The sequence below is a fragment of the Ictalurus punctatus genome, chromosome 7 (genome assembly GCF_001660625.3).
Source record: "Ictalurus punctatus breed USDA103 chromosome 7, Coco_2.0, whole genome shotgun sequence".
Taxonomy (NCBI): domain Eukaryota; kingdom Metazoa; phylum Chordata; class Actinopteri; order Siluriformes; family Ictaluridae; genus Ictalurus; species Ictalurus punctatus.
This window is the reverse complement of record NC_030422.2, coordinates 17,286,571-17,302,599: the sequence shown is the minus strand read 5'-3', so window position 1 is coordinate 17,302,599 and position 16,029 is coordinate 17,286,571. Positions and strand designations below refer to the sequence as shown.

Genomic DNA, 16,029 nt, shown 5'->3' with positions numbered 1-16,029 from the left:
CTAGACGGGTATATAATACATACGTTTTTAAATATGAGGTTATAGTACAGCATTTCAGACAGATTTCCTCTTTGCTGTCTGTGGTTGTGCAGGCTGGAGGCATGCGTCTAATCTTCTTTAGCCTGTCTGAGACCTGTTCCATGTCAGCTCACATCTGTGCTCCCACACATGATTACACACACACACACACACACACACACGCGCACACACACACACACACACACCTTCATTTTCCAACACAGACACTCACAACCCACCATCTGAGTCTGACTCAAGAACTGACCAGCTGAAGCTCAGCCTAAAAGCACATGATCAGAGCTTCTTTTTTATGGCTTTTGGTAAATAAGCGTCCTTTTCATATTAACCCTTTCTAGCACTACACTGAAATTCAACTAATCTGACCTTTTCCATCAGTATAAACAAATGAATAATTTTATCGCCGCAGGTCTGTTATAAGGTGAGTCAGGGCAGTGTTGTGTTTCTGTGTGTAGAGTACCTGGTCTGTGTTTAGCTGCTGGTGAGCATGGCGGTGGGGGAAAAGGGAGGGGTGTGACCCCCTTGCTGGGCAAATCTACTAGGTAAAATAACCAAAACAGGCTCAAAAATATTCAACAATTTAATCCAGAGCACCAGATCATATGTTGTAATTAGGTCACATTTCAACATCAGGGTCAGGTTCATTCATCTTTTTCTGAGCCATTTCAAAATTTAAAGGTTATGGCCAAGTTCCAGCCTAATCTTGCTGATCTGTTAAAGCAGCATTGGACATTAAAATAAAATAAAGTACTGCTGATTTATTTATAGTTGATGAATGATGGCAGATTATTTAATTATCGTGTAAAAATGCTAACCAGGATGATGATCAGCATTTCAGCTGAAGGTTCCTGCATTGCAGAAGACCCCACATACTTTCTTTTCTTTTTTTCTTTTTTTTTTTTGTAGAACTCCATTGTTTGAAATAGGGAGAGTATTTTTAGAGTCTCACAAGCGGTTGAGGCTGCACTGTTTTTCTCTCTCATTTCCCTGCTCCCGCGTGAAAGCCATCATTCCAAACCGTTATATCGTATGTGCATATGCATGGGTGTGTGTGTGTAAGACTGCAGTGAGTGTATGTGTAGCACGTGGCTGGCGGCCGGCTCTTTGTTTATTAGCATATCTAAATGACAGTGGCAGCACAGAGACTGCAGTAATTAAGGGCACAACAATGGTGCGCCTAATGATGATTGACACACCATTACATGCCATGGGGCGGGAAAGAGAGAGAGAGAGAGAAAGAGAGAGAGAGAGAGAGAGAGAGAGAGAGAGAGAGAGAGAAGAAATTACAGTAGGGTTACTTGAGGAAGGTTGCTCTCTGAAGTATAAAAGCTTTCGCAAACAAGATCTCATGAAATTCATGTAATGGGTGTTGTTAAAATTCTTATGAAGAGTCTTTACTCAGAACATCAGAACGTGTGTGTGTGTGAGAGAGAGAGAGAGAGAGAAAGAGTTTGTGTATATTCCTAATGATGACTGTTTTCTTTGTACACATTACGCCAGCGTATAGACTAATTGCTGTTTGCTCGGACCTACTGAAGAGTGTGTGGGGGTTAAAACCCTCCCTTATTGTTTCTTTTGGATCAAAACTCCTCCTACCTCTCTCTCTTTTCCTTCACACACATACATACACACACACACACACACACACACACACACACACACACACACACACATACACACACGGCCCTCATCCTGTTGCTGTGCTCTCTGAGGGAGTGGCTCTGTCCTCAATTGGCCGCTTTGCACAGTAAAACATATGAACCACCGAGGCCCTTACCCTCTATCATTTCTCAAATACACAGCATAATGCCCCCAGGGGAGGCAACAGAATCTAAGCTCCAGCTCTCCATTACAGTGAAGCCACTATTATGGCCACAACTGCTCACAATTTCAGAAATTCATATTAAGAAATGATTGTATATTGTATGAAACTTCCAGTTTTTGGTCAGGTGATGAATAATCAGCATTTCATTTTTTTGTAATATACCTCCTTGTGCTTAAAAGGGAAAGTAAAACTTGCTCAGTTGAAATCACCTCTAATAGATGTTTCAGGTCAGTTAACGCAGATAACATCATTATATAAAACAACCGTACACATCTTCAGTAACAGCTTTACCCTGGTCATGGTTGTGGTGATCCCATGCACACACACGCACACGCACACACACACACGCACACACAAACCTAGAGGCAGTTTAGAGTAGCCAATCCAGTTATCAGCATGTTTTTTGGGGACGTGGGAGGAAATCCAAGAATGCAAAGGAAACCCACGCAAACACAGCAAGAACATGTGAAGCTAATCCCAGGGAACTCGGGGCACAAGGCAGGAGACACCCTGGATGGGGTGCCAACCCATCGCAGAGCACAATCACACACATTCACACATTACAGACAATTTGGAAATGCCAGTCAGCCTACAACGCATGTCTTTGGACTGCGGGAGGAAACCCTCGAAGCACAGGGAGAACATGCAAACTCTGCAGACACAGGGTGGAGATGGGATTCGAGCCCCCAACACCCGGAGGTGCGAGGCAAACGGGTTAACCACTAAGCCACCGGGTTTTTTTTTTCAGTACAATGAAACATATGGAAATTATTTATATGTATAATATATTTAGCATTTGCTTGAAAAACACAAGTAGAAACATCTCAAATGGAGATGAATACACTGAAAGGCTTCAGGATGGGTCGCCTGATAGTGTTCGAAAAGCCTTCAGCAAGTAAATTGATTTGATTTAGTTCACAGAGCAGAGAAGGACACATTGGTCTGCACCGAGCTGGATCAATAAAGGCTTTTATGGAAGGTCCACTTGTAAGAGTAATAATAGGATCTAGGCTATAACTAAGATTAATAGCTTCGGAATGATGAGGAGAAAACACCAGATATAAATCATTAATTACCCCTGTTATGTTTGAAATATCTTCATGACAAGAATACACAAATTCAGATGCATCTATTGAGATTGATCAGCCTTAACGCAGCAAGCAGCGTTCTAAGACATCTCTTTCTAATTGTTAGACCTTATATTAGTACAGAAATGCATTTCACAACCCCTCCCTACACCCTACACCCTCGCCCCTCCCCACAACCCCTCCCACTAAAAAAAGCGCAACAACTTGGAAAGGCTTTAATAAATTCACATGCAGCGGTGGTATGCCGTGCACATGCTGCCGTTGTTGCGATACATCGTATAATCTGATTAACAATGACGGTAGTGGTGTGCGTGGTATGTGCATCCATGATTTGGATTAACGTGCAGATGCCAATCAGCACTCCACACTGCTGGAAGGTGAATCAAAGGCATGCGAGTGTAAAAGTATTAGTTTGCGCGTTTAAAACTTTGGTGTAGAGAGAGAGAGAAAAAGTGTCCTTCAAGTCATTTGCCAAAAACGAACCAGAGCCAAACTCATTACTGACACCAGAAATGGCAGTAAGCTGTTGCTTACATATGAGGTAGTGTGCGTTTATGTGTTTTCATACATACACTAGAAGTAATGGAACTCAAAACAACCTCGTTGTGCCATCTCTCAAGAGCAATAATTGTAAAGTATATGCATAGGATCATAAGGTTTGGATGACAGGTCTATGCACTTTCTCTCTCCTTATAATGTGTATATACACACACACACACACACACACACACACAAGCACACACACATGCCTGCTCTCAGCGGTGACAGATGGTGGTGTCAGTCATAATGAGATAAATCCGATTGCTGCCGAATGAAAGATGTCCCTCCAATCCAGAAGGAGGGGGGATGAGGAGGGGAGGAGAGAGCAAGAGAATTGATGTGTCTGTGTCTGTATTGATGTGTTTGCTTAGAGTAAAATTGGCATGGAGGAAAAAATGTGTGTGAGTGAGAGTGTGAGTGAGTAAGTGAGTGAGACAGAAAGAACAGTAACACTGAAATAATGGCTGAAGTAATTCATATTCTGTTACACATGCAGACACCCTTCCCCTTTGTCACGTGTCTAGCCCACACAATGCTACCCGTCTCTCTAACTCACACACACATACACACACCCACACGTAACACACACAGCACAGCAGGGTGGACACTGCAGACAGCTTGGCGATACAGGGAAGGTGTGTCGACTGGATTCTATTGTTTTAGAATCTATGAGGGGGAAAAAAAGAAAAAAAAACAGGGTGATGAGAGGTGGAGGAGGAAGAGTGGAACGGAAAGAGTGTGTGTTTAGGAAGTTGATTACATGGGTCACACCTCTTCCATTCAGACGAATATACCGTGCTCGTACGAATACACTTTAACTCGTATGTGCATAACGTGGACATTTTCAGTCAAGGAAATGGCTAAGAATGTCTTTTGAAAATGTGTCTCTTCAAGACATGTTCTCTAAGAGGACTAAGGAATTGAGTTTTAATGGTATCATGTGGTTACTATTATTAAATAAACTCATTCTCTGTGCTTCTCTGTTTCTCACACAGACTTGATTATGGGTTGTCTCTGACTATGTTTACATGGACAGCAGTAATCCAATTATTGAACTTACTCTGAGTAAGACAATATTGTGATTAAGGTGTTTACATGAGTCGCTTTTAGAATACTCCTGTCATGTTCCCGTTTTACATGTTATAGAACATAGATGAATTAACAGCACACGTCATTACGTCACCGCGCCACGGCGTCCAACGTCCCTCTAGAATTTCATGTATCAACATACAGTTCGTCTTCGTTATGGTACCGTATACAATTTTTACGGACTCTTTAAGTGCGGCTAATTATTTGTCACACTGTACGTGCAAATAGACAACTGCTTGAAGCTGTGAGCTACGTCCCAAACTATATCGTCTATATAGTAGCCGAGATGCATGTATTTCTCCTACTACAGGCCTAAAGTAGGCAAGTATGCGGTTTGGGACGCAGCTGTGCTCTCTTGTTTGCCGTAAAACGGTTGAGCACTGCCGTGTGTGATCGTGTCCTGTCACAAAATGCGGTGAAAACTCTCACATGACGTTAATAGGAGATTAAGGTGTGTACATGTCTGTAATACACGTCGATACTGCAACTAAAGCAGGAGTATTCCACATGTTTTAATTCGATTTGTTTTGTGCAGAGTTTGCATGTTCTCCCCGTGCTGCGGGTACTCCGCTTTCCTCCCCCAGTCCAAAGACATGCATGGTAGGCGGATTGGCGTTTCCAAAGTGTCCATAGTGCATGAATGGGTGTGTGAATGTGTATGTGCCAATCCATACCTGTGATGGATTGGCACCCTGTCCAGGGTGTACTCTGCCTTGTGCCCGATGCTCCCTGGGATAGGCTCCAGGTTTCCCCGTGACCCTGAGAAGGATAAGCGGTATAGAAGATGGATGGACATCTCATCCACTATCATCATTTTGACCGCACACCTTGTCTTTTCAACTTGTACAATGGCTACATCTTTATCTATGCCTGTGGGCATCCTCTCCAGGCTGTGTGGCTGCAAATAGTATAGTCACTCTATTTTGTTCCTGGTATGCATGCTTGCAAACATCTTGACATCTCTGAATGTCTTTCAGTGAAGGCTGTTTGATTAGTGCCATTTTAGTCTTAATCCACCCATAGGGATCTTCAAATATCCAGGACTTAGAAATGTGGTAGACTGAGAAAGTGATGACTGAGGCAGTCATGGAAATGATATGATGAATGATCCTTCTTCTGGCACAAATAGAAAGGCAGCTGATTTGCTGATGTGAACAGTGTCTATTCGTTATTGATTATACCTCACACATGTATACTTATTGCTGTCTGTAAATATGGAATATTAAATGTTTGAATTCGGTGGTTAAATGAGATACTCCACTCTTTGAGTAACATAGCATTTTGTGCTCAACCAGTACCTTGTGTGATATTTCAGATGTAATCTGAAAATGTCCTTGTGCAGAACTTTACAAGTACAATACATGCCTGTAGAACAGATGTGGTTTCTAACAGTGTTATCTCTCTCTTCCCTAAGCTGCCAGGAGTGAAGAGGAAGCTGACTGGGGCTGTGGATGGTGCTTCTTCAGTAAACGGGGTCTCTGATCCCTTGATGGCCCAAAGCAAGCGACCATGTCTTGAGGATGTTACCCTGACCATGGGTCCAAGCTATCCCCACCACCCTTTCCCCTCTGGAACTGGGATGGGTAACCAAGGAAGTGGGCTAGAAGGAAACAGACTGAACAGTAACAATAATGGTTTGGGTTCTCCTTACACTATGCCTCCTAAGCCTAACTCTGGAACAACAGCTGTAGGCTCAGGAAGTCTGGCACCTACCTATAATCCAAATGGGAACTCAGCAGCTTCTTCTGTAGAACAGGAGCTTCAAGAGATTCTGGATGAGCTTACAAAGAACCCTGACCCTTCTTTACCTGAGCTGGACATTGAGAAGATCTTAGGAAACAAGGTAGATGAGCAAACAGGTAGTGCTGGAAGCTTTGCCCACCCAGAGGGGAGTAGAACTCCCAAACGTTCCCCACAAAGAGCTTCTCACCTGGAAGCCCACCTCACCCAATCCCCTGGTTTTCCCCAGGCAGGCTCTCCCCAGATGGGCCCTAGTCCAACTGGTGCTCCTTATACCCTGCCCCATCCATCCAAGCCAGTCCCTTCCCCACTTTCAGCATCACCCCTTTCTTCTTCTTCCTCCCAAGGCCAGAATCAAGCTCGATCACCAATGCTTTCAGCCGCACTTTCCAATCGGTCCACTTCCAGTTGGCGTGAAGTATCACGTGCGCAGCAGCTTCAGCAGTTGGCATCAAACAGTAAGCACCACTCCACCAGCAGTGGAGGGCCACCACCAGCTCAGTCAGGTTTGCCGTCACTGGGCCAGCAGGGATCCTCCTGGGCTGGTCCATCTCCCCCTTATCGGCCAGGGGACAAGCTTCCCAATTCATCCCCCCACCAGCAGCCCTTCAGCCCAGCCAGCAGCATCCAGAGTCCTCAAAGCGCTCTCATCTCCAGTATAACTCCAGCCCCATCTGCTGGACCTTCTCCTCCATATAGACCAGAAAAGCTTGCCAGTCCAGCTCTTGCTCAGCCACCTTTTAGCCCACAAAACCCACTTCTTCCAGGAAGTACTCCATCTGGAGGCTCAAATTCTGCTGTCCAGAGCTCTCAAGCAACGTATCTGAGTGGTATACCCCCAACATCAGGTTCCACAAGACCATCGCCTCCTTACAGAACAGAAAAACAACACCCTAGCTCAGCTGGTCCAACTCAGCCTGGAACCCAGCCTTCCACACAGGGATGCCCCTTCAACTCGCAGAATAGTCAAGCACCCAACATGTCCAGTCAGCTCTACAAAGCCATCACAGCCAGCCAGCCTACCAGCAACAGTCTCAAAATACTCATGCAACAATCACAGACAAAATCTGCCCAGATGCAGATGAGCAAAGGCACCCCCTGCAACATGGGTCCAGAAACTTTCTCTTTGAATAACACCAAGCCTTTGCGGCATTTTGATCCTGAACCTCACGCATCCAAAATGGGGACCATTCCCTTGGGTGGATTCAACAACGGCAGCATGCAGTCCATGGCACCTACGTCGGCCCCAGGGCATGTACATCTGCTTCAACATCGCATGCAGAGAGGGATGCAGGCAGATAGCATGTTACCCCATTGTGGAGAGGTGAGTACTTCTATTTTCTTTCTTTATTTGTTTATTGAAGTAAATATATGCAGGTATGCAGTGCTTCAACAAACAACAGACTTACAAGATATCCTTAATAATGGCCACAGATTAAGTTATAGTTAACTCAAAGGCTTGCTAATAGAGTAGGTCACCAGTACCAGTGGTCACCAGTGCAGCATCTATTTTTGCAAAACCAATCCTGATAATCTTGATAGGTGTCTTCAACACTACCTGAAGATGTTGGCTTTGCAACTCAGATTTTTCTTGTTTGTAATACACAAGAGCATTGTTTTAGAAGGTCTACAGACTTAAGCGAAGAGTTGATGCCCATAATATGAACATTTCATTTGACTGGAAGTAGCCAATGGATAATCCAAGGACATGATATGAAGAGAATGGGAGCGAAAGCAATTCTTAGTACTCTTCCACTTGCTTGCTAAGGTTTAGTTATGCCTGTTTAATGCATACACACTGGGAAAGGTCATTTGAAATGAGGCAGGGAAGAAGGGAGGGAGGGATAGGGTGGCACCACGCAGTGTGTCTTGCTTGTACAAGGGGTCATTAAAGATTGTGTATATAGCAGTGTGTGTGTGTCAAACAGGAGACTGGTGGATTAGGAAGCATCAGTGGTTAATTGAACGGACAACAGAACAGAGAGCAGAGGAATGTGAGTCTTTCTATGGAATACACATGCACAGTGCATCTATATTAATTAGAACTGGTCCAATAGTGTTTCATTTTCATATCAGTATATGGTCTCTAAAGATAAACAGAGTTTTTAGCACTGAGCTGGGATTAGAAAGACAACACAGAAGACAAGAAACCTTTTACGCAACATTTGTAATGTATACTGGCCCAGTTCATTTTCTATGAAAAAAGACTTATAGAAATAACTTGAACTTGTTTGTTAGCCTATATATTTGTATACCTTCAAACCGTATTGTTTATAAGTGTGTTTCTCTTTAGCAAGTATTATATCCCTGTGTGTTTGTGTTCATGCCTGCGCGTGTGTTTGCACAGACTAATGTGAGAAATGATGTGATAATCTGTGTGCATTAAAGAGACGGTGCCTCTTGATGTGTGTGTGTGTTGGACAGGCACTAAAGAGAGAAAGAGTGTGAGTGTGTAAATGTGTGTGTGTGTGTATAGAGTTTCAAAGTACCGCCACAGCATTGTCTGTCGCAGGCTGGCGCTCTGTTTGAAGACACAGTCCACCTCTTTGAGCCCAGTAACCTTCTTTCATCACTCCAATAAAAGATAATGAATTTTAGAGGAGGTGGGGGCAGCACTTTGGCAGGAATGGCTGCAAGCTTAAAGAGGCCCCTCTGACATGACGGGAGGGAGAGGGAGAACAAACCTGTTAAGTCTAAACACACACATACACATATTCACATTCATAGGACTTCTGTCCTTTAGATGCTTATAAAAGGGATTCAAATAAATAGAATATTATGCCTGGTTGTTTTTCTTCATATGGTCAACAGCAGAAACTGTGTAGGAAAATTAGGTTCTGGATTTTGGTCACAGTTGTAATCTCTTTGAAATGAAAGAGAAGTTTAAAAATAAATAGATAAAGTAATATATTCAGTTAATGTTTTGTTGCACTTATAGCGTCAATGTTATAAATGAGTGCTCTATATATGTATGTATGTGTGTATATATATATATATATATATATATATATATATATATACACACACACACACACACACACACACACACACACACACACACACACTGTAGGTAATGAGGACAGTCAATAGCTGATGTGATTTCAGTACAGCTAATTATGTTGTGAATGTTTATATATTTACATCTTTTATTTATATATATATATATATATATATATATATATATATATATATATATATATATGCACTGTAATAAGATTGCAGCAGTAGCAGTACAATCTTATTACAATTTCAATAATTCACCACTTAAAGATTACATATAGAGTACCAAATATGGTCATTGGTCCTGTAGTGTTACAGGTTTTGCTTCCTATTATGGATTTCCTATGCAGACAGATGCATGTTTGATAGTCATGCCATGTGGCCATGTGGCCAATTACACTACCCACATGAAAATGTTCGCTTGAAATCAAGACACACTGCTAATTATATTATAGCTGGTCTTTCAGTTAAAAGAAAGTGCTTAGAGGATTAAAACTTAAGACAAATGGTGAAATTGTAACCGGCGGGATTCAAATGGGTCAGCTTATATAAAGCATGCATAAACACTGTGTAAACACAGCCCAATCACATTTACCTGAAAGTGATGCACATCACAAGCCAGTGACCTCCGCATGTGTTTACAGTAAGAGGAGGACATGAAGAAGAACTGAACCGTTATTGAGGTGTTTTTGTGAAAGCTCTACAAGAATGCAGTCGTTTTCCCAGCAGGAGATGCTTTCTCGGATTTGTTTACTGAAGTGGGGATCCCCTCCTCCCTCCCTTCCTCCCTACGTCTTTGTCTGCATTTCTTTCTCTCTCTCTCTTCCTCTCACAGTCGTGTACTCTGGCTGAGGTTTGCATGTCAAGCCTAGCGGTTTGTAAAGGAAGTCTGTGCCTCTGTGTGAACAGAACAGAGGTGAGCTTGTCTTTATCTGTTCTCTTTATCTCTTTCTGTTTATCTTCATCCCTTCAGGCTGAGTGGAATCATAAAATGTGCATTCTCGCCCCCATGCAGAAACAACAGTTTGTTGCTTTTTAATATTTGCCATCCATCTTTCACCTGCACTGGCTTATTAGTTCTTCTTCCCCTAACTCATTACTGTCCTTTCCTTTTTGTTATGACAGATTGGCCTACGTGTCTGTGTGTGTGTGTGTGTGTGTGTGTGTGTGTGTGTGTGTGTGTGGTGGTTGTGTGTGATTAATGCTGTTTATGAAGCATCACAAGATATTTTTGCCCCTTCCTACCCTTGACTGTGCAAATTCACTGCCTGCTGGTCTGTTTGTATCCGCTGTGTATGTTCAGTCAGTGTGTGCACAATTCCACCAGCAGCAACTGTAATCCAACTATCAGTGAAGAACAGTTGCACTGGGTGCAGAGGTGGCACTTGCGTGCTAGGCAGTGAAAGTGAGGCTAACTCGGGTGCAGAGGATAGAAGTTAGAAGAGGAAGGAAACAAGGACACATGTGCGTGCACACACACACACACACACACACACACACACACACACACACATAAAACTTTGACCTCAGTTCTCTTTCACCATTTTTAATACCTTCTCCCCCACCCCCTTCCCATCCTGTGATTCTTTTCCTCTCTCTCTCTTTTGCTCTCTCTCTCTCTCAATGTCCTTCCTCCAAGGCTAAAAGGGGGAGGGGTTGAGACATGGCGACAGAGAGAAAAAAATATTGCATGCCTGCACCCTCCCCTAACACACACACACAATACATACACACACAGATATACACACACTCACACTCACGCGGGCCGACTCAGCAGGGAGCTGAGAGAGTAACCTTGTTTTGAGCTCCTCTCAGCTCGAGCACTTTAAACGTCTCTGAAAAGTGATTTGAGGACTTGAAACTTTAGTCGAGTGTATGTGAGAGGGAGGTGGAGAGAGAGAGAGAGAGAGACAGACAGACAGACAGACAGAGGACACCATATGTTCTTTATGGTTTCTCGCCTATACAACAGCACATGTAATAAGAATGTATTAATTAACTGCCAAGACTCCATTAATGTTTAAACCTTGGCTTAATATATCGTTTATTGCATGGCATCATTTTAACCTTTGACGCTCCTTTAGATTTAAAACTTGTACAGCTTATTATCCAGTAATTACCTGGAGTGCACCACACTTCCTTGGTGTTTAGGAAGTTTAATCACCGCTTCAGTGGTATGTAATACGCACACTTTAGCTGGCCACCAATATCAACACTTTTCCACGGAAGTCTGGTTAAAGCTTCATCGGAGTCTATGAACTCCTGGAACGTTTATGGTTTTTCTAAACACTAGAAGGTTCTATGTTATTACAACCCCATTTCCGAAAAAGTTGGGACAGTATGGAAAATGGTAATAAAAACAAAGAGGAGTGATTTGTAAATGTACTTTGACTTGTATTTAAACGAAAAAACATATAAAGACAAGGTATGTGATGTTTTATCTAATCAACTGCATAGTTTTTTGAAGATAAACGTTTATTTGGAACTTGATGCATGCAACACGTTCCAAAAAATTTGGGACAGGGGCAATTTAGCGATGTGACAAGTTGAAATAAGAAGGTGATGTGAAACAGGTGAGGCAATCATCTAATCATAGTATATAAGGAGCCTCCAAAAAAGGCCTAGTCCTTCAAGAGCAAGGATGGGTCGAGGCTCGCCAATCTGCCAACAATGTGTCAGTGAATAATCCAACAGTTTGAGAACAACATTCCCCAAAGACAAATCGGTAGGATTTTGGGCATTTCACCTTCTACAGTGCACAATATAATGAAAAGATTCAAGGAATCTGGTCAAATCTCTGTGCGTAAAAGGCAAGGGCGAAAACCACTTCTGAATGCGTGTGATCTCCGATCCCTCAGACGGCACTGTCTTAAAAACTGTCATGAGTCTGTGATGGAGATCCTGACATGGGTTCGGGAATGCTTTGGTAAACCTTTGTCACTCAATACCATTCGCCGCTGCATCCACAGATGCAAGTTAAGGCTTTACTATGCAAAGCAGAATCCATACATCAACACTGTCCAGAAGCGCCACCGACTTCTCTGGACTCAGTCTCATCTGAGATGGACAGTAGCACAGTGGTATCGTGTTTTGTGCTCAGATGAGTCAACATTTAAAATAGTTTGTGGACAAAACATCCGTCGTGTTCTCTGGGCCAACGAGGAAAAGGACAATCCAAGCTGTTATCAGCATCAGGTCCAAAAGCCAGCTTCTGTCATGGTACGGGGGTGTGTCAGGGCCCATGGCATGAGTAACTTGCACATCTGTGAGGGCACCATTAATGCAGAGAGATATGTAAACATTTTGGAGCAACATATGCTGCCATCCAGAGCAGGACAACGCCAAACCACATTCTGCCCGGATTACAAGTGCATGGTTGCATAAGCAGAGAGTACGGGTGCTAGCATGGCCAGCCTGCAGTCCTGACCTGTCTCCCATTGAGAATGTGTGGAGCATTATGAAGTGCAAAGTAAGGCAGTGAAGGTCCTGTACAGTTGCACAGCTGAAGAAATGCATACTAATTGAATGGGGGAAAATTCCGCTTGCTAAACGTAACCAACAGGTGTCTTCAGCGGACAAACGCTTAATAAGTGTTATTAAAAGAAAAGGTGACATTGCACAGTGGTAAATAGTCGACTGTCCCAACTTTTTTGGAGTGTGTTGCAGTCATCAGATTTGAAATGAGTGTGTATTTTCAAAAATAAGTGAAATTCACAAAGTAAAACATCAAATAATGTATTAATAATGTGTTTTCAGTAGAGTTCAAGGTGAATAGAATTTTCAAATGACTCTCTTTGTTTTGTTTTTTTGCATTTTCCATACCGTACCAACTTTTTTGGAATTGGGGTTGTAGTAGACTGTTCATCTAACAGGTTGGTGTTGGTGGAGGGGGGAGAGCGGATGGTGAGGTAGTAAACAGTAAGGAGAAATAGGAAAAAGTTCCTGTTTCATTGTTGAATGTCCAAACAAAATGGCAAACACGCTTCAGCGGAGACAGGGACATTGCAGTTTTCAGTGTCAGGAGGACAATGTAGAACCCACACTTTACTTAGCTACAAGTTTTAAACACTGATTTCCTCAACATACAGCACATTAAAAGGGAAAAAAAGACCATGAACACTTCCGTAATCAATACTTATCATTAGTATCCGATGATGTCCAAAATGTCCACATGTTGGTCTGGTTTCACTTATTAACGTAGGTGGTTTACTACATTTTACCCATCATTTTGTTCGATTATCTGCTGATAGTGGTGCCTTGCTTCATCTCTATCTAAAGAGGCTGATGCAGCAGTACTTTAGTCCTTTAGTTGTTCCAACTCTCTCACCTCATCATCTGTAGTCTGAACTCTGCTTCGAAGTTTCAACTTTCAACTTGTACTAATATACATACACCGTCCTACATGAGCTCTGTGCTTGATATTAGCGGTCGACCGATAGTGGATTTTACCAATACAGATGACTGATTCATTCAATTCAATTAAGTTCAATTCAATTTTATTTGTGTAGCACTTTTAACAATGGACATTGTCTCAAAGCAGCTTTATAGAAACATATAAGCACAGGATACAGATTTTATATGTGTGAAATTTATCCCTATTGCGCAAGCCAGTGGCGATGGTGGCAAGGAAAAACTCCTTAAGATGAAATGAGGAAGAAACCTTGAAAGGAACCAGACTCAGAAGGGAACCCGTCCTCATCTGGTTAACAACGGATAGTGTGAAAGTAAAGGAAAGTTCATTATGGTTTTAACATGAAGTCTGTTTGTTGAACTAATCGACTGTTCACTGAAGGAGACCTGAGTGCAAAATTGCATGTGGTAATTGCAGTCTCAAGGCCATAGTAGCAACCGTAGTCCCAGCAACCACAGCGAGAATGTCCATGTGGAATTGAGGTCCAAAACTATTTCATGGTACTTCAAGGTAGGGCATCCAGATGGATCAGGCAGGTCTGGAGAGCAGAAAGGGTCAGGATCACTGGCATCTCCATAAAATAATGTGTGGCTCAAAAGAAGGAGAGTGGGAGAGGGAGGTAAAGTGAGGGATAGATTATTAGGTATTCTCACTATCCCGTGATTGATAAGACTGTGTACTTTTACGTAAAAGAAAGTCTATTCACGGTAAACCAATAGCTTTTAAAACTGATACTGAATTAAAACAAAACACTCAAAGTAAAATACTGCTGAACTTTACTACAAACAGAACTGACTGGACCATGAACATGTACTGTACTTTTTAAAAAAAACAAATGAATATGCAAATATTAATATATATTAACTATTAATAAATATTAAAGCAAATATAATATATGCATCTAAAATGAACCAAAAAATAACACTCCATGAAAATGAAAAAAAAAAAAAACACTTCAAATAACACAACAAAATTTGTCAGTGTCAACAAATATTGGTGTGGATTTTTTGCTGATAACTATAATCAGTTATCGGATTTTTATCCTGCTTAATTTTAAGTTGGATTTCTCATTCATATGACATTGAACATCTCTCAAAAATAGTGAGTGAAAAGACGCTGCTGCCCAGTTGTTTTTAGTAGCTAATAACCAGGCTTGGGCAATAGTGGAGTACATGTAACGGCGCTACGTAATCAGGAAACAAAAAACTGGTAATCAATCCATTAAAGTTACGTAAAAAAAAACAAAGTAATCAGATCACAGGTACATTTTGTAAAAAAAAAAAAAAAAAAAAAAAGGGTAATACTATCAGTATTACAATTTTATTCATTTAAAACCAAAGAAATGACATGTTTTGAGTAAAAAAAAAAAAAGTGCATGTTTTTAATTTCACGTTCTGTGAGGAGGAGCCTATCACATAATTTATTGTATTGACATCATAAAATGAGACGCTGCACATGATAGTTTCAGTTGGGGGGGGAAAAAGAGCTCAAATTCATCCAGAGCGCCAAAATATGCATGGGGAAAGTGAGGATCAGCTTTAAGCCTCAGAAAGACATGTCAAATTGAAAATTATCAGGCTTTTTCAAACAATCCTCATCTCTGTCGAGCACCAACGCTGATGGCATGCCTAATAAAAAGGCAGACTCCAGTTTTGCCAGCATGAGAGAGAGAGAAAACGACAGAGACACAGAGGATCGTCTTTCCGTGCCAATCAGTGAACACACAAGTAAAAGTCTAGAAAGCCATTTTAAGACTTCTTGGATTCAAGAGTTTACATGACTCAGGTAGGATCATCGCACACATAGAAAATATTTTGTGACTTTTGTTCCAAAGTGGCTGAGAAATAGCGAGGATAACGGATTTCATTATTGGGATGAAGCATTTCAAGAAAGAGAGGGTGAGAAAACAGGGCGATAGTCAAAAGCATAAAAAGCTCATGACGTAATCGCAGAGTGCTCAACAAAACACACCGTCAGCACAAGCAGTGTCGTGCATGTGAGCTACAAGACGTTCAGTTCCCACTTTAAGTGTACTTGGACGAAAATGCCGACGCCGTAAAAGGAGACCAATAAATTTGTTTTATTTTATTCAAACAAATCCAAACATTGAACATGTTTTTAAGCTCTAAAGTAAGCGCTTAAAGATTTTTAAGCACTAAAATACATTGCGTTTCTCTTGACTTTATTTACATATGTGACCTTGAAGTAATCCAAAAGTAATCAAATTACATTACTTTCATATTCAGTACGTTTACATGGACAACAATAATCCGATATTAACCCGATTAAGACGATACTCT

The 16,029-nt window shown here is 41.8% G+C and overlaps 1 protein-coding gene across 1 annotated transcript in view; it reads left to right on the top strand.

Moving 5' to 3' along the window:
• si:ch73-211e3.1 (mastermind-like domain-containing protein 1) overlaps positions 1-16,029 on the top strand; it is an 83,104-nt gene that overhangs the window by 44,004 nt on the left and 23,071 nt on the right. The window contains exon 2 of the mRNA XM_017471722.3: positions 5,993-7,642. Coding sequence (XP_017327211.1) covers positions 5,993-7,642 — 1,650 coding nt within the window. The remainder of the gene's footprint in view (positions 1-5,992; positions 7,643-16,029) is intronic.